The sequence below is a fragment of the Rhinolophus ferrumequinum genome, chromosome 5 (genome assembly GCF_004115265.2).
Source record: "Rhinolophus ferrumequinum isolate MPI-CBG mRhiFer1 chromosome 5, mRhiFer1_v1.p, whole genome shotgun sequence".
NCBI classification, from domain to species: Eukaryota; Metazoa; Chordata; class Mammalia; order Chiroptera; family Rhinolophidae; genus Rhinolophus; species Rhinolophus ferrumequinum.
The window spans coordinates 25040578-25067491 of record NC_046288.1 but is presented as its reverse complement, the minus strand read 5'-3'; the positions used below and the strand labels follow the sequence as shown (position 1 = coordinate 25067491).

General features: G+C 32.5%; 1 protein-coding gene across 8 annotated transcripts in view; it reads left to right on the top strand.

The window, feature by feature from the left end:
* EPHA5 (EPH receptor A5) overlaps positions 1-26914 on the top strand; it is a 339363-nt gene that overhangs the window by 175048 nt on the left and 137401 nt on the right. For 5 of the 8 annotated variants that reach the window (XM_033106462.1, XM_033106465.1, XM_033106466.1 and 2 more), the window contains one exon: positions 1347-1682. The exons of the other annotated variants lie outside the window; for them this stretch is intronic. In XM_033106462.1, the coding sequence (XP_032962353.1) occupies positions 1347-1682 (336 nt within the window). The remainder of the gene's footprint in view (positions 1-1346; positions 1683-26914) is intronic. 8 annotated transcript variants of the gene reach the window in all.

Genomic DNA, 26914 nt, shown 5'->3' with positions numbered 1-26914 from the left:
AAAATTAATATTAATATCTATATCTAGAACAAATATTAATATTAATATGGCTAAGTAAATCATCCTATATTTGCTTAATTTATGCTTATGAACAATTCAACTATAACCACAGTCTTATTTCCTATCAGAAAATCTTTGCTAATTAAGTCTAAAACATATATAAATTTATGTTCTCTTTGAGAACGTCTGATAACATAATATTAACAACTAACAAGTTTTAACTCTAAGTGTCTGAAAATCGACTATAGGTTTTGACATTATGCAATCAATTTTTAAAAAGTACTTCATTTTTTTAGACCGAGTTTAGTTTCACAGCAAAATTCAGAAAAATGATTCGGATTTGCCATAGCTCCTGCCCCCACATATGCACAGTTTCCCCCATTATCAACATCCCTCACCAGAGTGGTACATTTATTACAGTTGATATGTAATCAACTTTAGTTCTCTTTAGTATGCTAATTGTTAGTTTCAGAAATAGTTGAAATAGTATACAAATGGATATTATTAATTATTTATTTATAAATTTGTTCTGCTGGTCCTTCAATATCTGAATACTTTCATTCTTCCTATTGTAGTTTTTTTTTAGTTATTTTTAAAATGAATTTCACATTTCCAATTAAGTAAAATTCATAATTTGCATATGAGGCAAATTATTACAGCCACCATATGAAAACAATATCAGAGTAAAATAAACTTTATTACAGATTGTTATGTGACCAACTACTTAAATTCTAGTGTTTTCTTGACATATGAGGGATGGTTTCAAATTCTGCTGGAGATTTATTAGTAGATATACCATTGATTTTGAGTTATGCTAATGCTAAGGTTTTACTTGTGCAGAATTTGTAGTCAAGAGCTGCATTGAAAAATCCTCTTTTTAGCTGTTCTCATTGCTTAATAATCCTTCATGTTTATTTCGTAAGTTTCAGGGACAACTATCAATTAGGAAGTAATTAGTTCAGTCCCAAGGAGGATTTTTTTCCTTGTGTTTGCCAAAGGACTTGCCACTTTTTAAATATATAATTTTATCTAACATTATTTTGCATATATAGTTTTAATCCATATTTATTTACGTATACCCTAAGCAAAATACTTGCTTTACTCAACTAGTGTTATAACAATTCCAAGATCAGTCATTTCTGTACAGTATAAACCCCACTATTGTCTCTATAAAACTGTAACAAGATTTTTTTAAAGATTGTTACAAAGGATGACTCTTTGATTCTCCCTATTAAAAGTTTGATTGCAAATCAATTTTTTTTTCCTCCTTTAGACTAGGTACTTGTGTAGTAAATTTTGTCATCTTAATATATGTTTTTCTCAACATATTTTTTTTTGCAAACCAGGACCCCCCTCACCTCCTCGGAATGCCATCTCAAATGTTAATGAAACTAGTGTCTTTCTGGAATGGATTCCTCCTGCTGACACTGGTGGAAGGAAAGATGTGTCATATTATATTGCATGCAAGAAGTGCAACTCCTATGCAGGTGTGTGTGATGAGTGTGGAGGTCATGTCAGGTACCTCCCCCAGCAAATCGGCCTGAAAAACACCTCTGTCATGATGGTGGACCTGCTCGCTCACACAAACTATACCTTTGAGATTGAGGCAGTGAATGGAGTGTCCGACTTGAGTCCAGGAGCCCGGCAGTATGTGGCTGTAAATGTAACCACAAATCAAGCAGGTAAGTGTGATGTCCAACCAAATCATGTACCTTAGGCCAAGCTCTGTAAGTTCCCTCCACAGCTGAGGGCTATGTTGTCTGAGATCTGTTGAGAGAATTTCTCACAAACCAGAGCATTAGAACTTGAAGTAGAATATATCTCAACATGCTTTTTTTTTTTTTTCAGTTTTAAACAAATAAGGGCTAAGCTTTCTTATCAGACACGTTCATGTATGGTGAAAAAAAGATATTTTAATTGAATTTTTTCATTAAAAATACATTTCTGGCTCAAATCCATTTTTAGCAGATATTTTTTTTATCACAAAATTACAAGCAGTGCAATCATTATAGCTCAAATCAACATTTTTTATTGTTTTGTTTACTTCTAGTTTTTTAATTTAGCATGTAATCAGGCAGGTTTTATTTCCTTGTTTGTTAATTTGTTTGTTTGGCACCACAGCTGAATTTTCCTTGCAGACTGAAAAAGCCTTCTTATAATTTCTATTATTATTATAACAAGAATGCATTAAATGAATTTTTTTTAATATATCCATTCATCAAAATTAGAATAACTATAAACTATGTACAACCATATGAAAACACATCAATCTTCCATATGAAAATCTTGGGATTATTAGGGAGTAATTATTAGGGAGCAGAGAATACAGTTGTGCTTAAACTAATTTTCCCATATTTCCCCCTCAAATACTCACTTTTATACAAATCAACACAGAAGGCTTCTTTTCTGGTAAAATAAAAACCATACATAAACTACAACTGATTTTATAATTCAACCTATTATGTGGCAATAATTATTCAAAGACTGTAAGTAATGTATAACCTGTTTTTGTCAACAAAGGTATCTGAGGTTGAGGGAGGTAATAAAAGCCAACAAGTTGTAACTTCCCTCTCTTCCCTGGTCATAATTCTCATTCAGTCTAAGGATGAAAGCTTGTCACCTTCTTAGTGCCTCAGGTAGACTTTGGTCAGTATGGATATCATTGTCCGCCATACTCAGTGAAATAGGATGTGTCTAACTGAATCGAATCAGACTTAGTTTAAGTTTCTAGGTTGTGGAATGACTGATTTACAAGAGAATGCTGTTGGTAATGAAGTCTTGGCCAAAATAATTTGAATTGTTGGATGTATCAGATAAATCACGTGGTTATCACTCAAGAGGTAGAAAATGCATGCAGTTGAGTTAATAGTGCTTCTGATTGATAAAACTGAGAGAAACATTCTAGAGTATTTTAGATTATATGAAGGTATTTGAATATTCACTAAGAATAATTCTGAACATTCTAGATGTTTTATTCATTTTGAATGCATGTTCACAGATTTTTTTTTTTTATTCCATGAGAGAAAACATTGCACATACGTATGCTATATTTCTCAGTAAATCCTTTATGTTTTTCTCCATTTGCTCCCCAACCTAAGGTAGAACTAAAAAAAGGTCTAAAGAGCTGTGTAGGAATAGTGAAAATTAAGTTTTTCTTCAGTATAGACTCAGCTATCAACAATACTAATATAAGTTGATTTTTCCATTGCCGTATCTAAATGTCACAAATATTCAGTAAATGTGAATTGCCTTTCCACATCAGAATAATGCTGGCTCTAAATGTGTGGTTTTAGGTTTCTTGTGCAACATCTTTCAACCTTACTTTGTTCTACTGTGAATCTTCCCTTAGCATATTAAAAGCATATTAACAATCACTAAGAGTTATTTTCCTTTGGGAGAACATTCTCTAGCTTGCATAACTTTAACTTCTTTGAAAGACAGAAGGATATTTCTCTGATGAACTAGATGTAGGAAATGAATGTTTAAAATGATGTGCTTAAAAAATATTTGCTCTAGTTTGTTAATTTTTTTTTTTTTGACTTGCTGGCCTGTTAAAACTGCAAAGTGTGATTTTGAGCTACCTATAAATACCTTAAATATCAAGAAAGAATAATTTTCATCCATCTGTTCAAGGCATAGTTATCATGTAAAGCAAACATTTATTCAGAGCAGACATTTTGTTGACTTTTGCTCTTTTCCAAGTTTTCAGGCTACACAAACCATAAAATCTTTGCAAACCTACCAAAATAAAAAAAAAAAAAAGAAAATCAAAATAAGGAGATGTTTTCCCCCAGTATCTGACATTCCAGACCAACTGAATCTTAATTTCCACAAACATTTAACTTCAAGTAGCTACTACAGTCTTAGATTTAATGTTAATATTGCTGGACATCGATCAAAGACTAACATTGTAGAAAGTGGGCCATAGTAGTTTTTAATGCCTCAATATCCTTTAAGCATTAAATTGAAGAAAGTAATCTGTATTATGTGTAGTTTTTATATAAAACTTCTTTCAGCAGATTTTAACTTTAGTTTCAATCTCCTCTAAGGATTGTTTTTTTGAGGAATGCATTTCCTTCTTAATTGATTTGTTTCAAATTTGTTATTTTTTTCTAGCATTTTCTTATTGATTTATATTTTGTAACATCAATGCATGTATGATTGTCTAGATTAGAAATTATATTCAGAAAATACAGGAAGAAAAAATAGTAATTTTTTCAAGATGAAGATCTTACATTAAGCTAGGTACTGGAATTGATTAGATAACTGGCTGTTCAGTCTATAAAAGAAATAATGACTTTTCTGCTGATGGTGATTAAATGATTAATTTATGGATGTTTATGCAGTATTTCAAACATTTTCCCAGCCATTATATCATTATGGAGTCTAGCACCTTGCTTTTGGGAGAAGTTATCTGAATTCAAATGATACTCTTTTGCATGTAATTAAGTCAAGTCAAAATACAAAGTTTTATGACAAGCTAAATATTAGAATTAGTTGGAATTTATGGTCATTGTGAAATACAGCAGATAGTACTGAAGCTGACAGGAAAGAACTGTAAAATTGCTGTGAGGATTTTCAAAGTGCAGAAAAATAAACACATATACAGGCTAAAAAAGTGTGAAAAAGTAATTTACATGAAAGTAAAAGAATGCTGTCTGTGAGGAAGGACAAAATGACAGGAAAATTAAATGTATGTTAATTACGTAGAGAACTTGTAACAAATAGTCAAATTGCAAAGTGGATAAAATGTGCATTATTGAACTCTTAAACTTAGAAAAGGGATAACATGCATTGAGTTTCTCCAGTTTTCTAGTTAGTTTATTTCTTTCTTATACATTTTTCAAAAAATTTACTTACGTGTGACAATCTTTCTTTGTAAAACATTATTTAGATTACTTGTGTGACAAAACTTCTGTGACAAAACTTCTGTTCTTCTGTTTAATTCTTTCGGGGTATATAACATATTTCTTCTAGATAGATGAATGCATAGATAGGGACATAGCTAGATAGATAGTGTTATAATGATACACAGTGTGAAAATTAAAAATTTCATTGAAATCAGATACTTTAAAAGTTTCGTTCTCTGCTTACAAAGTAGTGTGCATTCATCATAGTCTTTAAACAATTTAAAAAATTTTTATTTTAAAATAATTTTGCACTAGACATACTGTATCAAGAGCAAAAGTTTAAAGCTATTTTGATATACACAGACATATATTTTTATCCCAAGAAAAATGACTTCATTCTAACCAAAAAACAAAAAAGCTGATACTTTAATATGCAAAGGTACAGAATCAGAATTCCGAGCTGTAATAGACCAAATTTTAATTGTTTTGAACTAGTCTTAGATTCCTGGACTCTTTTTTTCAGAGGGCTAGTTTGATGTGACATGAGTTGCAAAATCTATCAAACATTTGGGAGGGGATATTCCAACTTCTCCCAGATAGACTATCAGAACTATCACTAAGCAAGGTAGTCCCCATGTTTTGATAGATTTTACTTCTTGTTTCTTGCAAAGATGTCTGGGAGACATGATAATGCCATTTTATCAGGTACTTTCAGTTTAAAGCCATTCATGTTGTCAACTAGCATGATGTCTCATAGGATGTTGAAATGATCAGGGCTCTGAAAGACTAAATTAGACTGTAGAGCTGGAAATTTAAAAGAATGCAGAACCATGATGGTGAAAGTAAACCATTGTTCCTGTCAAGGGGGCAACAAACTTTTTCAGATGGTCTCTTTATTGAGATGTTAAAAAAAGTTCATTGTCACTTATTAGGCAATTATTATAATAGCAATTGTAAGGGTCTTTATTGATTTTCTTCAGTGGAGAAACTATATTGGCTGTATTTGTAATCACCACCTGATTAAATGTATTATTATTTGCAAAGATTAATTTGTCTTCTAAACACACCAAACAGGTAATTTAAATCTGCAAGTGTTAATAAACCCCACGTGTTAATTCTTCCGTGTTTTTTTATAGTGGCACTAATTGCTGCATTTCCCCAGGGATACAATAAAGATTTCTGTTCACTCTTTTGGTAGGAGGGAGATGCTTTTAGTTTGACCATTACTGCAGTTGTACAGCTTTTACTTCATGGGCCTTAGAGACGAAGAGAGATTTTGTCCAGCTGCAGGGTAAACTTTCCAAATACATACCAATTATCTAGTCAAATAATCAAGGGATAGAATAGAGACATCACTGTACCAATTGTACTATTAGCTTAGGACAAAATCTCATTCATTATATGACCTCCACAGCCTCCACTCAGATCAATGTTTCTTAGTATTATTCTAGATGCACAGGAATCAGCGTTAGCTTGGATATAGTATTCAATAACCTCTGAAAGGTCTGGGCATTTACACCCCTTCCCACTGTATTAAAAAAAAGTCCAGAAATATCATTCAGAAAAGTTAAAAGGAAGATGTGGGTAGCCACTTTTCTCTGCATCAAAGGGGCTGTGGGTTAAGTAAACTAACTCAGGCCTGGGAATTGATGAGAGACTATGACTAACTAGGTCACTAAATTTTGATTTGTATTGCTCAGACCTTGATATCATTGGTGGTACAAATCAAATGGCCCATTGCTTTGGTCTCTGGATGCCAAGTACTATACTTTTTACTATTCAAATTCTGCTGTCTGTTTCAAAAGCCATGCCCACCTTCCTTCCAGTGATAAAGTGCTGCTATTTGGCCTCTGCCACATCTGAACCCTAAATAAATAAATAAATAAATCATTTCACCACAGCTTCAACTTCTGTGTTTTCAAGTATAAAGAACAGAGAAAAGAAGAAAATAAATTTTGTTTATAAAGGTGGCATTGTCCTCATCAATTTATTTCTCATCATTATGATGAAGAAGGTATCTTTTGGGGCCTTTCTGGTGGGTGGTTTCATTAATCTTGAAAAATAAATCCAATTTAACATTCCCATGACAGTATGCCATTTAATGCCTTTTTCTGCAATAAGACAGGGTAATCGCAGCATCTGAACTTTATTTAACTTAGGCCACCTTTCGATTCAGATTTTGTTCAAATTATAGAAGAAGCGTTTAGCATCTATGCCAGCTTCCTGGGGAAGCTCATTGAATCCAGAATCTCTAATCAGGCATTTATACCAGCTTTAATTAAATTACTTCTCACTCCTATGTAAGGAACACATAAAATCCATTTTCATACTTATTTCCGATGCTTCCACAAATTTCAGTTACAGAATTTGGCGAGTCTCATGTTCAAGAAGCTTCTAGTCCCCAGTATTGACCAGATAATTGTTTCCTAAAAGGATGTTGTGATCTTGAGTTCAGACGGTGTAATAGCTTTGGACAGAAAGAATATTACTTTCTTCTATCAATTCATGGACTTGGAACTGAAGACATGAGGGAACAACTTCCTCATTCAGGTGTGGAATACCTGAATCTGGTAGCATGAGAGAGTCAGTAAGGTTTAGAAATTGAGAATCTTTCGAGACGTCTGAATTCTCCTAGATAGCCACATTCCAGTGCTTAGGATTTTACTTTTTTGCCGGTCAATGTCTTCATTTTCTCAGAAAGCAAGGCAGTAAATTTGATCATCTTTGTAATTCAGGAATTCTGTGTAGTAAAACTTGGATTTTGATGCCTGGCTCTGTCATTCATTTTACTGTGAGAGGATACAAGATATTTATGGAATGGATACTGATCATCTAAATACGACTGGAGCTGAGAATTCAAACTTTGAGCTGTTTATTTTCTTCCTTAAAATTCCTTTAAATTCTGCAGTGCAGTTAGGCACAGCCATTCCTTCCCATATTTCTTGTATGTCTCATAGGTTTATAGAATAAAACAGGTGGCACTTGGTCACAAAAAATAATGCTTTCAAGAATCGCTTTTTTTGAGGTGACCACAGGTCATGAGACATATGCCACGCTCTCCCAGGCATTGTCAGGTTGTCACCCTTTCATAATAAATAGGGTCTTGCTACAAGGAAACATAGCCAGAAAAATCATTGGTCTTGTATTCCCATTTCCTGAAAAGACAGTTGACGGCACCACTTCTATTTGGGGAACATATTTTGTTTTCTTGTCTATCTTAGTTGCAAACGAAAATCTACTTTAGCTAGTTTAAACAGTAAAGACCTTTAATAAAGGATATTAGATGGCTCAGACAATCATTGAGAAGAATAGATCCAAAGATTAGAGTTTAAGTTTCCAGAAGAAATGCCCGATACTCCAATCACAATCTGGCCTGATGAAGCAAAATGTTGCCACTGCAGCTGGCTAGCAATAAATGGCACGCACTTGACTTTATTACAATTGCTACTGCCACTGGTAGCATCACTGCTTCAGAATCTCAAACTTGAAAAATCTTCAGTATTGCTACCAGCACAATCTTCATGTTTTTCTGCCATCTTCACCAGCAGAAAAGCAAAATATGAGACCTTCTAAAGAGCCTGGTTTCTTAAGTTGCCTGTTTGAATCAGTATCTTGCCTGGACAAGTCTTTTTGCTGAATCCCAAGCCAAATGCTTTTGTTCTAGCAGACAGGGAACCTGGAGATTTTTGAGTTCTGATTTCTATGTTGGCTAGAGGTTTATCACATAGGTTTTATTAATATATAAAGTCATATTCCAGTGATGGTATATTCTAATGAATTTGTTCAAATTTGAATGCAAATTTCTACATATAATTTTTAAGTAAGTTATCTCTAATATTTTGGGAAAATCTTGTTTTTAAAGTTATTGAAATTTGTCCATCCTATCTCCTCCGCCCCTCCGTACCTTCCTTCCTTCCCTCTCTCCCGTCTCTCCCCCTTCCTTCTTTCTTCCCTCCCTCCATTCCTTTTTTTTAATTATTCTTTATTTATTTATTTTTTTTTAAGGTTGAGGGTTGAATTAATAATCTGCCTCACCTCTGGGATATTACCAACTTTGACTCATTCAAAGCACTCGTCTGGTTTATATTATATATTTTCTTGTATACCATTTCTATCCCAAATCCATTTACAATTTCCCTACACTAAGAACAACCATTTTATATGTTAATTGTTTTTATTCATAAAATGTTTATTTAACATTTCATGCATATATTTTAAAATTAATGTTGTGTTTACATTAAACAAGTTCTGTCTACTATTTTTTTTTCACTATGATCCAACTGTTTTATAGATCCACCCATGTTGCGTTTGGCCATCTAATGTGCTACTTATAACTATCATATATCCACTAGACTTTACATATCAACTCAACCCAATAACAGAGATCCAAATTAGTGTATCGGTTAAAGTTCTGTACTGTGGAGCCAGACTTTCTGGTGTCCATACTATCTCTGTCACTTACTAGCTGTGTGACTTGGGTAAGTTACTTAAACCTCCCAGAACCTCAGTTTTTCCACATGTAAAATAGAAAAAAAAAATAATCGTAGTTATGACATTGATGGTTATGAAGATTAAATGAGTTAACACTGACAAAACAATTAGTGTAATGACTAACATTTAATAAGGTGTTAAATGTTAGTATAGTAGTATTTAAGAAACTTTTCAATAATGTTCCTAATAGTGTGAGTCCGTGGAAGAAACTATGGGATAAATAGGTTTTAGAGTTTATGAGTATTATATAAGCAGACCCATTGGTGAAATAAATTGAAAAGAGGAAAAACATTCAAATGCAAAAAATAATGTATAGAACCACTGATTCAACAGATAACAAAAGCAATTGCTTGAAACTTGGAGTAAACCAAGAAATTTGTTTCTAGTAGTGACTCTATCTTCAATGATTTCCTAAAGCACTGAGTTGTATAATAACATTGGAGTTCTTCAAATTTTGATAAAATATCCAGAGCGCTAACATAAAGAAACAGCAAGAGAATAACAGCATCAAAGAAGGAGCAACAAGTGGGGGACTATTTTGCATATAGAAAATAGACGCTTCATTTTCATCAAAGTATATGTGAAAAAATATGCATTTTTCTAACTATATCATTGTCATGTACAGATAGATATTAATTTGGTCAATTATTAAGGTATCTAAGGAAAAACATCTGAAGATAAATGTGTTATTTAGCTACATATCATGAATATCTCTGCATTGACCTAACACTGATGCTTCTGTCACCAGATCAGTGTTCTGATTATTTCTGCTCTTTTTTCTATCTATGAAGCTTTTAATACTGCCAACTGATGGTGTCTGTCTTCGCTGAAACTGGCATAGGTGAGGCACACATTCTGTGTTTGTTCCCATGCCTATTTGCTGTTTTGAAAACATACTTCAAAGATGAGACTCTAATCTGATGGATTTGTCCATGATTCATGACTGGTTTATTTAATGATTAGCAAATGGGGTGGAATATTTTTAGAAGCAATCATAATTCATGTTTGGTTCACTGATTTGGAATCTTGCTAGAGACTTGCTGGTTTCTAAAAAGGCACTTCAGGATCTTTCTCTTTTCTACCTGTTGTAACAATGACTGAAACAAAGACAGCTAGCGTGTTTCAGCACTGTGTGCATACTGCTGTGCGAAGAACTTTATTTACATATTCTTGTTTGATCCTAGCAATATCCTCATGACAATATTATTATTATTCCCATTTTTAGGATGAAGAAACTGAAGTTAAAAGATGTGACGTGATTTGCCCAAGGTCACAAATCTAGTAAGTGAGGGAATAGGAATCTAAACCAGGGAATTCTTACCTTGGAGCCATTATGCTCTGAATCACTAGTAAATATTGTACATTCTATTTCTTCTACCTGAAGCCTATTTTTTATATCATTGTTCTAGATAGTTTAGTCTTCAGATCTCTTAAACTGCTGCTACCTTGAAAAAGCTTTTGCTGCTCTCTAATTTGGGCATGCATCTCAAAACCCAGAGCACAAGGCACTATAACTATTTGCTCTCTTGTCTGTTTTTCTAGAATCTTTCCCTGAGGGTCACAATAGGACCTAGCCCCTATGTTTGTTAAAAAAGTTCATAAATGAATGAGTTTGATGGTTTTTCTATTATTTCAGTGTTATAATGCCAGGTATTGCTAGTAATGTTGATGTGTAATGTGTTTAAAAATATTTTTTGAATCCTTCAAATAATCCTCTGTCAAATTTTTATGTTGAGTCTTTCTTTCCTTGTTTTTTGTTTTGTTTTGTTTTGTTTTTTGTTTTTTTCATTTTTAAAGTTAAGGCTCATGACACAGAGCCCTAATTATAATTTATAGATTTCTTTCAAAATTCTGAAATATGACATTAGTATTTAAAGTTTTGCCTACTTTCTTAATCTCTCTTTTTTGGACATTCTAATCTTCACCAAAGGATTCACTGAGGATGACTGAACCCATCTGAGAGGAATTGTATATAATGATTACTGTGATATTTAAAGGAAGTGCATGGTTATTTTCTATCTTTAGTGTGATTAGTAATTACCTTCTCATGGACACTACACATGAATTTCTGATTCAGTATGTACAAGGGGAGACCTAAGAATTTGCATATTTTAACATTCACACACACAAATACATACATCCACACACGGAGTGATTCTGATGCAGGGTGTGTTTGGCCCACATTTTGAGAAAGATTATACTTGTGGGAGCTTTTAATATTTGTTTCCTATCCCTCCTCTTTAAACGGTGACAACCTTTAATCAGGTTCTCTTGGTATTACTTTTTCCAAAATCTCTCTATAAAATACCTGCTGATAGTCTGCTTTTACACCAGTGGTGATTTTGTTAATACTATTTCTTCCTAATCCGAGTACTCTGTTCTTCCCACCGCTCATCTAAAAGCTAGTTTTAAATTCTCCTCTTTTTTTGTGTCGATTCTGATTGCAAACTGATTCTCGGTTCAACAGAAACATGGTCAATGATCCTTTTTTGTGTGTGTGAATCATCAAACATTCTTGTGGCTTAGTTCAGAATCAAGGCTGCTCAGTATCTGAAGTATTCAATCATTTGTCTCATTGAAATGTATGCTATGAATTTATTTGTGTAATTATGCATGTTGTAAATTGACATGCATAAAATATTAATTAGCTTAAGACCTCACTCTTAAGTGTTGTTGCCCTTTATTACTAGTCATTGAAAACAAAGTTCTAAAAGTATTCCCAATGGCCTGGCATCATGGAAATCGCCAAAACATAATGAAAAGTTATATTTAAATCAAGTGCATGTGTGAGTTTTCTATTAGGTTCTGAAGGAAGATTACTTAGAATACTGAAACCTTTTTTATTTTATTTTTTATTTTTTTACAGCATATTGAAATGACCTGTTCTTGTGATTTTCCTTAAATTGATAGCCAGGCATTCAAACACCAAGTATTTATCCAGCACCTCCTGCATTTATTATACTCTACCGAGCATTTCGAAACACACAAAATAGTTGAAGTCATGTTCTATCATTAGAGCATTTAATTTCCCCCCTGAAGAATCAAAGAATTGAAGATTATGCCTAATAAAGTAAAACAATTGGAAAAATATTAATGACAATATGGATATTAAGTTCATCAACAAAAGCATCAAATTCATTACTTTTGTATGATGATCTGGATTGGTTTGTTGACTTCACATTATCTTTTTTTTTTATCTCTATTTTGCCTCCTTTATCATATGTACATGTCTGAAGAGGCATTTGTTCAGATCCACTTAGTCATGATATACAGTTGCATTTATTAGGAATGGATGATAAATCATTTCGTAACTGCCTCTATGTCTATTTAAATAATTATGCCTTGTATTGGTGAACATCACTAATAGCATAATCAGTCTTTACTGATAATGACCTGTTGTTGAATGATATAATACATTAACACAAATGAAAAAAGAAATACCTTGAGACTATTTGATTGTTAGGAATATTTTCACTTACTCTGTTATATCTAATTTATTAATAGTTAAGGGGCCACTTGATACATTATTGGAATACAGTCAGAGAAAATTACCTGTTTTGTAGCTTGCCACAGACACCAATATCTTCTTCTTTATCAAAACAAGCATCTAGTTTGAGGAATTTTTTGGCAGATATTAAATGTTTCTGCTAAACAAAATATACTCTCAGTGATAACTTTTTGATCTTTTTTACAACTCTTCTCCATTAGTAAGAAAAGAGAGGGTAGTTGATTGAATCTTCAAGCCTAGAAGGCCTGAGATTGTGACCTGTATTGCAAACTGACGCTTAAATTATGACTCAAGTAATGATTTCCTTTTGACTTGTGGTATGACCCAAATATAAATACAATATTATTCCAATAGTGCAGTTTCTTTGCTCTAGTTACATCTACCTATTTAAAGCATATGAAATTAGAAAGTCTCTATTTTTAAATAATCTTTAATTTTCCCTAATAAACCAGTAAATATTATTTAAAGATGATAACTCTCATTAGCCTATAAATTATTAATCTTTCAGGCTATAATTTCTGTCATCAAGAGTGTACTCAGATTAATAAGGCTTCACTTTTTATTACTTAATACTTAACCCTTGGTATAAAAAGAAATACTTCTATTTTAGAAAACAAAACTTTATTTCTAAAGAGTAAATTAGATATGGTTTTAAGTTATTATTGGTACTGATGGTAGTGGTGGTAGTAGTTTAGTGGTTTATTTATTTTTGTTTTGGTCCATTTTAGAAAATTGAAATTTATATATGAAAAGAAAAGGATTCAAAATTTGGGTGAATAATTTCTAACATTTCCCGATATGATGCTGATGTTGGTACTCTCAAATGGGGGATAGACATTTGGTTCTGGGATTTATGTCTATAGGAGTATTTCTTGGGATAAGGGTTGGAAACATTAGTAGCTTGCCTTTAAAACTATGAAATCTCACACTTACATAGTTGGTAGGGGATCTTAATATTATATAGTCTGACTTTTTTCTCTACTTGTTAAAACACTACCATTATGCCTAGCCCTATTATTACTTTATTCCTTTTAAAGGAAAAAAAAATCTAACACTATATGTCACTGTGCTAACTTTAATAGAGAGACATTGTATTCATGAACTTGATCATTATAAGACAGCAGAGAAAATAAACGTTCTACTTGCATGTGTTTAGAAAAACCCTAAAAGTCTTCTTAAGTTCCTGCCACATGAGTGGAGGTACTTGGGGATCAAAACTGTATAAACTTTTTTAAGGGTTAACCATGACCGTCTTCAAAAACAACTATTGGTTATTTTGTTAAAAAATCATATCAATGGTGCAACTACATTAGTTTAACAACAATCTATTCACATTCAATTTCAGTTTTGGGTGTGTCATTTCTTCTCTCAATTCCCAGATGGGGGAAACTCATGTGGGCATCTATAGACTCAAATACAATGGGATGGCTTGCCTAGAAGGAAAGTAAAATGCTACAGAAAGGATATCTCCATCTTGACTAATTATCTGATTTTAATCACAGGACTGTTAGCCCATAAAATCTTAAGGAAAAGAAGCAACCTGGGTACAGAGTCTATGTTTACAATCAGATATTAAAAAGGTAATGTTTGAGAGTTGCCATAATCTTGGAGTCCTTTTTGATGCTTTCCTCCCCTCACATGCCACATCCAACCATTAGTAAATCATAACCATTCTACACCTATATGTATCCATATAATCCAATTATTTCTCACACATTCCATTGCTAACACCTTCATCCAAACCACAATTTTTTTGTAGCTAACTTATTGTAATGATCTCTTAATCAATCTCCTTGTTTTCTTTTTCGGATCCCTAGAGTTTATTTTCAACATAGTGGCCACAAGAATCTCTTTAAAATGTTCCAAATGATATCACGTCCCTGCTCAAAATCTCTAATGACTCCCTATCTTGCTTAGAGTAAAAGATATAGTCATACAGGATCTGGACCTTTATCACTTCTTTTTCCGAACTCATCTCCCAATACTTTATGACTCACTCGCTTTGCCAGGTATACTTCCTTCCTTGCTAATCATTGACTTTCTTGATGGATACCAGTCCCAGGATTCTAATACTTTATGTTCTTTCTGCCTAGAACCACTTTCCCCAAAATATCCATATGTCTCCCTGCTGTGGCATCATAAATTCATTTTGCTAAAATATATTTTCAGAAGTACTTCCTGAGCATCTTATTTAAACATGCATGCATATGCTTGTGCATGTACTTGTATACACACACGCACACACACACATACACATACACACAAAACCTCCCTCACATGACCTTTCCTATGCCACTTATTTTTATTTTCCACAGCACATATTACTGTATAACACTGTATAAGTCACTTTGTTTATCTTTTTGTTTCACCCTGAAAATATAAATTCCATTAGTTCAAAAAGTTAACTACAGTGTTGTCAAGAAATGCACCTGCATATAGAAAGTACTTGATAATTATTTGTTGGAAGAATCAGTGAACAAGTGACCACAATTCTTGAATTGTACCTTTTTACAAATAAACTTTTTTCTTAGCAAATTTCAAGTCATAGTATGTCGTTTTATCAAACAAAATAGCTGCCTCTTCGTATTTCTCAAATCATTTACTGATCTCACATTGGAAAATGTCACTACATAGACTGATGGCGTGGGACAGGATGTCCCCTACATTCTTATTACTTCTACTTTTTGTTGCTCGTGCTCAATCTTTATTTCCCAGCTAATAAGACTTCTTTCAGGAAGCTACCCTTGAATCATCAAATCTGAGATAGCTGTCCTACTTCAGTGTTCTCGAACTTTCGTCACTCTCAGACAACTATGTTGTAATCTGCTTTCTTATTTCTCTCTCCTTCTATGCCATTAGCTCCTTAAGGGCAGAGATTATGCATGTTTTATTCATGACTGAATCCTCACCGGCTAATATGGTTCTAACATACAACAGGTATTTAGAAATATTTTTAAATGAATATATGTATGACTATAATTCATTGATATGTTATTGATTTTCAAAATAAGGATTTTTTAAAAAAATGTTGTCATTTTATTGATAGAAAACTGATCTCCTCTAAATACTTATATAATTTCTTCATGACTTTTTAGCTAACATTCTCCCTTAGTCATAATTTCCACATTTTAAAAAATTAGTCTTGCCTGATTTCCTCTTAAAAACTATTGTATTTCATCATATATGCATTACTCAGTCTTACATTTAATTATTTCATAAGTTGTTACAGCAAAATCATTGTTAGATAGAACTATCACAGCTTTTAATTTTTAATTTTTTTGTAAGATTGTGTAAATTATTATCTGTTTAGTTTGGGTTAATTGAATGTCTTAAAATAAAAGTGTCTGCTTGTTTTTTGTGTTACTTTATCAGTTCCTAGAAATAGATTTTACTTAACTTCTTCTCTTTGTTTATTAATTTCTAGGCATGACAGTTATTTTAAATTGGTTCTAGATAGAAAAAAAATTATAGAAAATAACTTACATATGGGAATACTGATGAGTTTTTAAATTTAATTATTTATAATGAATAAAATTTAGTCCCAATCAATGCATATTTGCTGAACTACTGTAATGTACATTTACAAGAAATTATCACCTTATTTAGTATATACCTGGAGTTTTTTCATATTTTTCATGATATTCACCAGCTTCACTTTTTTTTTGTTGTTCTTAGAATGGGTGAAAAGCAATGTTTTACGAAGTGTCTAAGTTAAATTAGATTTTAAATTGTTACAGTCTTAATGGGTATGGGTTTTTAAGTGTAGGAAAACAAATGGGAATAACAAATAAATAATTTGCTTAACCTTAATTAGTGAAAAATAAATCTATAGGTAGATCTTATATTTAAGAATCAAGAAACACTTTTCACTAATTTGCTAAATCATCTTTAATGTCTACATTTGTGTATTTTGACCATAGCCTTTTTTTATTCTTTCTTAATATCTCTGCATATATAGACATCTATTATCTGGCAAAATATTAAATCCCAAACATATTTCTATCTATGTCAAGAGAAATATGTTTGTATAAAATAGATAATGACAGTAGAAAATCACAGTAGAAAAATTCAGTAAAGCCTGTATGTGAGTTACATTATGGACAATGACTTTTTGACAACATCTGAATGGATTTATATTTAAATGAAGATAGTAGAAACCGAACTAATTATCAAAGGCTGCTCAATCTTTCGAAGGTCCAGTGCTGCAATACAGGTATCTGGAATCCCTCTCTAGTGCTCTTCACATTTAACCTTGTTAATTTCTTTGCTGTGCTTCCATTCTAATAGTGTAAACACTGATGTAAAGAGCTTCCTATTCCTTCAAAGAGTCTTTATTAATAGCAGCAATATTTCTTTTAACTTTTATAGAATCATTTCAAACCCATGACTGTGACATATTAAATAACTAAAATCTGGTTTAGACAAAAGGGTTTACTTTACTAATATCACTGTTCCCATGAATTCCATGCCTAATAAGGTTATAAGAGATTGATTTCATAAGGTTTCATCTTGTGAATGTCATTATTAAATGCCCAAGTGAACAGTCATCTGTGCTGAATGGCTTTTCAATAGCTTTGCCAGGGATGTGGAATGAACAGACATGCATCACATAGACAGTGTTTTCCCAAAAATAAGATGGGGTCTTATATTAATTTTTTCTCCAAAAGACGCATTAGGGCTTATGTTCAGGGGATGTCATCCTAAAAAATCATGTTAGGGCTTATTTTCCAGTTAGGTCTTATTTTTGGGGAAACATAGTATATTGTAAATGACAGATCTTATCCTCATTAAAAAAAAGTGTTACTGATACACCAATAAAGTACAGTTTACTTGCAAATATAAATTACATGCGTATGGTTGCTTTCACAGTCTGACTTCCTTGTGTCAGATACTAGGGTCAACATTAGTTACCACCTCAGCAATAAAAATATAGAATGATTCTTACCTCTATGTATCATCAGTCAGTGTACTATATATACACTGACCTCTTGGGAAAATATTAACAAATGTATTTTCTTATGGACCATGGCTTTTAGGTATGTAATCAATGTTGTATTTATTATCACAATTTTTTTTCGAGACCTGGGTAAAGAGTCTTTGTCATTCTTTCTATATGCAGACATAGGGATTTCTATGTAAGCTGCCAATTCCCAGAATAAAACTGATAGCTATGGTAGTGTAGAAGAACAGGGCCATAAATTCTTAAAGCTCCATTGATAGATAGAGTCTATTTCTCCAACCCTTTAATATGGGCTGGTTTGTGATTTTCCTTGATTAATAGATGAGGCAGTAGTGATGTGTAAATTCTGTAGTCAAGACCTTTGAAGACCTGCACTTCCTCTCCCATCCTCTTGGAAGCCTGAGACCATCATGCTTGGAGGAAGCCTGGTCTAGCCTTCTGGAGGATGAGAGAGCACCAGGGGAGAGAAGGTGGAGGGAGAAGGCTCCATCTTTCCCATATGAAGCCCCAGACTTGGGAGTGGGGCTATCGGGAACAAGCCTAGTGGCAGCAGTTCTGTGAGATAAATGGAGCCATGTGAGTGAAGGCAGCCAAGACCAGCAGAAGAATCACCCAGCCAATGCTTAGAATTCTGATAAATAGTAAATACCTGTTAAAGTCACCAAATGTGGGGGCTATTTCTTTACACTAATTGGTATTCTATAGGAGAACCAACATCTATGGTGTATTTTCCAAATACCTTGAACTGCTCTGAGCATTAATGAGCATTACTTCATCATTTTCAACATTCCTCTTTCGCTGAGGGGAAAACTGACATATAAAGAACTAAACTTACTACCTTACAACTAGTAAATAGAGAACTCAGAATTTGAACCCAGGGAATTTTGCTTCAGAAGCATTACATTAACCACTATACTATACTACTTCTCAAAAGTTAATTCAGGAATCAATACAGATGATTTATTATTAAAATGCAAAAGGGTAAACTTCTCCAATGGTCCTGTTTTATGTATGAATTGTTCTATCTATCCATTCATCCATCCATCCATCCATCATCTTACATGTGCATATGCTTCATTCCTCCAGTAGAAGGCATGTTCTATTTGGTACACTACATGATTATTCGATATCAGTTATATTCTTTCACTGTGTCTTCAGACCTGACCTCAGTTTCATTTATGATAATATATCCATATTAACTTTTGCTCTCCTTTTGTTCCTTCTTATATTGCATAATATTTTCATATCCATATTTTAAAGCTTAAGAAACATAGCTCTGTGGATACATAATGCTTTTAAATCTGACTCATTTTTGTGGCTGTTAATGAAGTTTTGTCTTACCCATTAAATGTATCATTTTGTATCTGAGGTTGCAAAGTTTATATATCTTTTATGAAAGTCATGACATAGCTTTATAGGCTAGGTAGTTTGATTAATAGTCTTTATTTTCCATATCTTCCAATAATCTGTTCTTTTGTAATGGAGTTTTATATGAAAAATATAGTAAGATAAATACCTTTTAACATAACACAAGATAATGCCAAGGAATCATTAATTTACCTGCTACATGTTCAGTAAACCCTATGGATCTAAAACATGTTAGAGCGAGTTGGAAGTCCTTTGAAAGAATATTCATATTACATATTTAGATTTACAGTAATATAACTTTTCTGTGTAAATGCCTATGATTTGCAGTGATACAATTTTACTACCTATAAATAAACTGCATAAACACAAACATACAAACAACAGACATTTATAACGATAAATCGCTAATGGAAATTGGATCTTTTCTCCACCCAAAATCTTCATCACAAATAATCCTAGTTCTTAGGTTTAACTTTATTTAGTTTTGATGGCTAGTTCTACAACTAGATGTATTTGAAGTACATCTCTTATGGGTAATAAGTGAATGCAAATCTCAAAATATTAAAATTTGGTAATACAGTATAGCACTGCAGAGATAGTCATAATAAATAAATCTGTAGTGATCATGTGGAAATTTATACTAAATGCTTATCTTTATTTCTAGTGTCCATGGATATTTTATGCCACATAGAATATATGACAATAATAACAAATTGATTTCTCACAATATAATTATTGTGAAATAATTACATATAAAATCTGAGAACAAAATCAGGAAAAGTACTATCTAAAATAAAAATCACTATGGTATAACCCAATTCTCTATGTCCCTTCTTTCACCTCAAGCACACACACACTCAAACACACACACTCATGCATACACACACACACACACACACACACACACACACACACAAACAACCTCTTCCACCATTAGTATCATAGAAAATGAGAGTCCCCGGAGACTCACAGGGATGTCCAAGAGAGGACTCAACCCGGAGCAGTGGTGACCAGGTTCTTGTCTCCTCCCAAGAAAGAATTCAAGAGCAAGACAGATGCAGGAAAGTGAAAGTGATTTATTGAAAATGAAAGTACACACTTGAATGGAAAGTGTGGGTGAACTCAGAGAAAGAGTGGCACCAAGGAAGTCTTGATCAGGGTTATTTATTCCTCCTGGGGCGGTAATAGGTGGCATCCTATTGATGTGGTTCATTCATCTCCTTCTCTTGGGGGAACCCTCCATTTCCCACTTTTCTTTCTTATTTGGTTTCTCCGGAACTGTCATGGTATCAGATGCAAGATGGGAGTCCTAGTAACTGCAATGCAAATGACATTAAAATTAGCTAAAGTTCAGGTCCCCAGTCATAGGGATTAGCCTTGCTAGATGAAACTGGTTCTTGCTTTTCTCCAGCTGCAGGTACTGGATACAGTCACTTGTTACTTGTGTAGCCACTGAGGCACCTTATCTTGTGTCCTGGAGGGGGTTATCAATGTCCTAGGCTACCTGTCCTGCCTCAAGAGAAATAGACATTTACTTTAACTAAGTAACTAATTCCCCAATGTCAAATAAATACAAATTGTTTGAAAAAGTTGCTGTAAACATCTGTAAGAAGTTTTTGTTTTTCTATCTACCTGTGAAGATGAATAATACTATATTTATATATCACATGCCTGCATATTATATAACATATTCAAATATACTTTTACGTATCCACTCTATATTGCTGTTGACCTTGCAAAGTTATTATATATAACTAATGGTTATTGAGTGCTGAGTATATTCCAAGAAAAAGGATAAGTTTATATTCAGTACTTATTTAACACTCCAGCATCCCAAGTGGAGTTATCATTTAAAGCTAAGAAAATTGAGGCATGGAGAAACTAACTTTCCAGTAGTATAGTTACTGGTGGAACTGCATTTTAAACCATGTCTGGCTATTTATTTTCAGTCAGGTATTTAAATTCAGTTTTGGAAATAATGTAATGTAAAAATACTATGCATTTGAATTTTAAGACTGCATAGTATTAAAATACTGCATTGACTAACATAATTCTGTACCACATATATATTTAATTTTCCTAAACATAGTTCCATCACCTGACTCTACATACATGCTGTGTGTGTGTGTGTGTGTGTGTGTGTGTGTGTGTTATTTAATCAAAGCATGCTCACTTATTTTCAAGACATTATATTACAACAAACAGTAAAACTGGAAAGGTCAAGAATATATTATTTTTAAGTTTCCCAGGTTGCAATTCAAAGATAATTCCATATAGAGGGTAAATTACTTCAAAATATGTTTTACTCTAGAGCAGGGATGTCCAAACTTTTTTCAACGTGTTTTACCAAGGGCCATATGCAGTAAAATACACAAACAGCTGGGCCACTCACTCGAGGTGAAGTACATATTGCCTCACCTGGTTTATTTAAGTAAACTAAATACATTTTTGGAATTTGCTGCTGGCCAATTAACAATGGATTGCGGACCGCAGTTGGCCCATGGCCCCAGTTTTGACACCCCTGCTCTAGATACAAAGCTCTTTCCCACTTTTTTATTTTTAGTGTTCCAACCAAGTTGTTTATGTTAGATTGGGTAACTGAATATTTTAGAATCAACAAATATATTTTGCCTTTATTGATTCTTTTTTGACTTGGATGATTTTGAAATATTTCTTCTTTAGATTTCCTTTATAAAAATTACTAAATCCCCAATATTGAATGTTCTAGTGGCTTTAGTGTTTCTTTTATTCCTATTCTAACAAAATAGAGACTAAATATGTATAGACAGACCTATTTTTTTTCTATTTTCGGAAAATTTTGCATTAGTAAATAACCTCAATAAACTATATACATCATTATGCAATATATTTTCCTCTTATAATATCCTGCATGTGAAAATTTACAAGAAGACTGGAAGGTAACCACACTTTAGAAGTCAATCTCCCACATGTCCTATCTTTCTAGTTACACTGAAAACCACAGAGTTGATACCTTTATTAGAAGAGATAGTCTTATCTCCAGCTCAGCATTCATACTTGTACTGCACAACTGGTGAATGTAAATATTTATAAATATTACAAGTTATATGAAAATCCCCATGGAGCTGTGATTTGTGCATTATGCATCACTATTGAGGAAAAATTGGAAAAGTAGTTTACCCTAAATCTGGCTTTTTTTTTTAACTGCTATTTTACTTTTCCTTTAGTTTTCATTGTAGTGATGGGATATGATAATTTGTGACCAGAAAATTTTAATGGAAGCCCATTAGTAAGATGTTTCATTTCTCTTATTTTGTTTCTAGATACAATTTGAAGTGGGAACTAAACTAAGTATTGAACATTATTATATTCCTTGGATATGTGTCGTACATAATTGGCTCCTGTTTAATATACAGAGGAAATAAATATATTAATCCAGATGTCTGATTATGCTTTCCTTAATTACCTTGTTTACAGATATTAGAATGTGAAAATGTCACTTATTCCTAATTTCTTAAAAAAAACAGGTGTGAAAGTTCACATGCATTTTCATCGTGTGGTATAGCCACAATTAATGAAAGAGAGATTTTTTGGATATGTGGAAGGATAAATTCATATTCAAAGTTATATTAATGAATATGTTAACTCACTTACTTAATGGTAATATTAATCTCATATCCTAAATGGAGTAAATGGGCATAAATAGATATCAATAAATGAATAATGAAATAAATAATCGAACAAATTCATGTACAGATGATATTTACATTAGCCTTATTTCCATTTATACATTTATTCTATAATAACTGAATTTATGCTATTTGAAAGACATGGTTCTAGGCAATATTCAAAATAACAGAAATGAATAATAATTCCTGTCTGTGGTGAAGTTTAATAGGAGAAATTAGGTATGTACACAGGTAATTGGAAGATAAAGTTAAAAGCAGGTCTATTAAGGAAATTAATAAATGAAAGTGGACGTTCTGAAGAAATAGGAATTATTTCCAGATGACAGAATCAAAAGGTTTCACGCAGGCGATAGTATTTGAATAAGGTCCTGGAATGCAGGTCGAATTTGGATATGCTGGGTTGTGTAACTTGATTGAGTAAAAGTAGAGAAGTAGTATTGTGAAAGATGAATATAAAGGTCTAGTTTTTGTTGTGTGTGAGATAGGGAGACTACATGCTTGGAATGGTATGTTGGTGCGAGATTTTGGAGGGCTTAATACCAGAATAAAAATATTTTATTCTCTAGGCATTGAAGAGCCATTGAAGTTTCTTAGCATGAAACTAGCTATACTTCTTCAAACTTACTTAAGATAAAATAATTGAAAAAAATATTTTAATATGAAAAAGTCCTTATAATTGAACTTTATATATGACTATATATTATAGGAAGTTTATGTAGTCATATATATCATATCATATATTAAGAGTAAGAAGGTTACTCGTAAACAAATCTTAAAAATGTATCTAAATAGCATACCTTTGTATATCACCACTGGCATTTCAAAAAATCCAGGTCACCTGATATAGTAGATATAGTGTAGGTCAAAGTACCTACATTTTTAATAATTATGCCTACTAATTCTGATATAGTATGTGCTGAGCTATGCTTAGAAAATCACTGTTTTAGGCTAGGAGATTCTCCATTGACCAGAAAAACAATAATGCATGTAGAAAAAAATGTGACTTGAAATTATGAATTCTTGACTCCTCTTCTTGGATATATATTTTAAATAATTTTTAGCAATATTAGTTCACATAAATAGAATATATTCTCAAATCAAAATGAAATGATTTTTTACAGAGGAACAAATGGGGGAAAGTCATTACTTACTATAACTTACAGAACATTTACTAATTGCAATTTTTGCAATTATTTTTAACTTTTTTAACCCCAATTACTTTTGCACCAACCTAACATATTGTTTTCATAAATTAAACCATTAAGTCATTATAATGACTCTATAAGAAAGGCATAGTGTTTTCCCCATTTAACAAAGGACATCAAGTGTAGGTACCTTGCCTAAATTACAGACCTTGTAAGAAGGTCTGGTATACAACCCCGGTGAACTGATCTAGACTCCATTCCATTAACCAAAACACAATGCAGTTTCTTCAGGAAAAACCCAATGTGTTCCTTCCCCTTCCATTTCTAATAAAGGAATGTGGTACCTTTATTTCAGTTTACAAATGAAAGTCTTGTAGCTTATTAAAAGGTCTATTATTTTCTTTTTTTTTCTTTTAATTAAAGTTTATTGGGGTGACAACTGTTAGTAAAGTTACATAGGTTTCAGGTGTAAAATTCTGTATCACATCATCTATAAATCCCATTGTGTGTTCACCACCCAGAGTCAGTTCTCCTTCCATCACCATATATTTGATCCCCTTTATCCTCATCTACCACCCCTCCCCACTTACCCTCTGGTAACCACTGAACTATTGTCTGTGTCTATGAGTTTTTGTTTCTTCCTTTGTTTTCTACCTCTAAGAAGAAGAAGAAGATTAGTGTCTTCTGGAGGTTGGTTCTAAGGTTATTCATTCTATCTATCCTTTGATGGTTACACTGATTTACATTATAACCTAATAAAACAATGATGTTTATAATATATGTATGATATTTATTGCTGCAGTGAGATACCAGATAAACTCTTGGGGTTATGCATTTTCAGGTACAGAGCAGTTTAATCAGATTGAAAGGAAGAAAGTAATGACTTCATGTATATTAACGTGCTTCTGTGGCTTGAAATGGAAAGAAGATTTCCATTTATTACTAATCAAGTTTGAGAAAGTGGATAGGTGACATAAATCAACTAACAGTGATGTGTATGGGTTTGTGTGTGTTTATTTTACATGCTTTTTTCTCTCATAGCTGATATACTTTGATAGATTCATATTTGACTAATAATTGTTTTTTGCACCTTTTATGTTGATTAAAAATTTAATTAAACTTTTCCAAAACTCATTAATTACTTGGCTCCCCCAAGCTCTCTCATAATAAATTAAGCAGCATACGTGATTAGTTAAAAATCCAATCTTGGGACACACTAATCAGCATTAACATTTCATTGATGATTCTAAAATGAAGTGCATGTTTTTCCTTTTCATTAGTCTTTATCAAATTGGGGAAAACAGAACAACTTCCATAGCATGTTTAGAATCATAGGGCGTTTTATACTACTATTCCCTTTTCTTCCATTCCCATGAAGGAAAAGAATAATTGGTGAACAGGGTAAAGAAGGTTCGGAAATAGAACCATAGAAATTAATGCTGTGAGTTTTGCCCCGGTATAGAAATTTTCTCTACTGTCTTCTGAGAGGCCTCCTTTCTTTCCGTGCCAGGCTGGCAAAGCACTGTTCAGGCATTCACTCAGGCATTCAGGATTGCCCCTATTTTCAAGAAAATTTGCATAGTAGTTATTTATACTGATTCATGGTTTTCCTTTTAGCAAGTCTCTCTCTCCTCCCTACTTTCTTTTTGGCAGCCTTTACTATCCACTTAAGTAGGAAAAATAATGGGCTTGTGAATGGCTCTGAAATCTGATCTTTCCTTGAAGAGGAAGGAAAGAAATCTTTCTAAATTCAGTTCATAAACAAAGGTGTGTAGATTTTTACCATTGTTGGCCTTCAAATAGAGCAAGTCCTACAAGCCTTTTTCCTATAAGCATAAAGATTTGTATGGTGAGCATGTGACATTAATCTGAGCTTCTCAACAAGATTTCCTGTTTGATAAATTACTTCTCTTCCATATTTACTGAGGGTATTGAACATTGCGTAAGACCAACACTTTTCTATGTTGCAGAATTTGATCTTTGTCCTTCAAAATCTTTCTTACTGTTCAGTATCTAATTATTTTAATATATATGAATGTATAATATTTTCCTTTTTGGCCATCATTAACTTTTTAATCTCTTTTTTCATAACAATAAAATATAATTTCTTGCCTGCCCTTTTATTGCTGCCATTTCTTTTGCAATAAAATGCATAAGATTAAAAATGTTCTTGTAATATTTGATCAATAAGCAAGTGCTAAGGAAACATTAATGATAATTAGCAACTTGGTTACTTTTACTTAAATGATTGCCCACAACTGCCGTTGCCACTAGAGCTTAGCCTTGTTCATATCAAATGAAGTCACAATTATATGACCAAAATTAGCTTGATAAAGAAAGCAATGATTTGATTGCTGGATAGCTGGTCAAATCTTTATGTTCAGTGCCTCGCTCATCCTCTCTCTCTCTTTCTCTACATGTAAATTCAGTTCAAAATATTCTCTATTCTCAAAAATTTTTGTCACTTTGGTCAAGTTTTGTTTTGAAAATCCAATATCTAGATTTACAGAATCTAGAATCTAGAGTGTTTTAAGATTTGATGAATCCAGAAAAAGCCATGCTGACTTTGTGATGTAAATATAATACAGTAATCTGAATTTAGGTGTTATTATCTCAATAAGCTTAATAAATATTTAATAAATATTTTATTCAATTATTTTTGAAGAAATCAGTGTGTTTTTTAAAGAGAAATTTCATTGATCTAATGAGTTTGTAGAAAATTAAAATTTTAACTTTGATTCATTTTCACATAGTTTGAGCAGAAAGGTAGGTAACAGATTGTGCAAACGTTTACAGATCTCATTGTTCAGTGGATATTTAGTTATTTGTGTAGAATTTTTACTCTGTTAATTTTGTGTTATATTTTCTACATATAAACAACTTAAGAACATATTATCTTTCTCCACCATTTTAATTAGGATTTT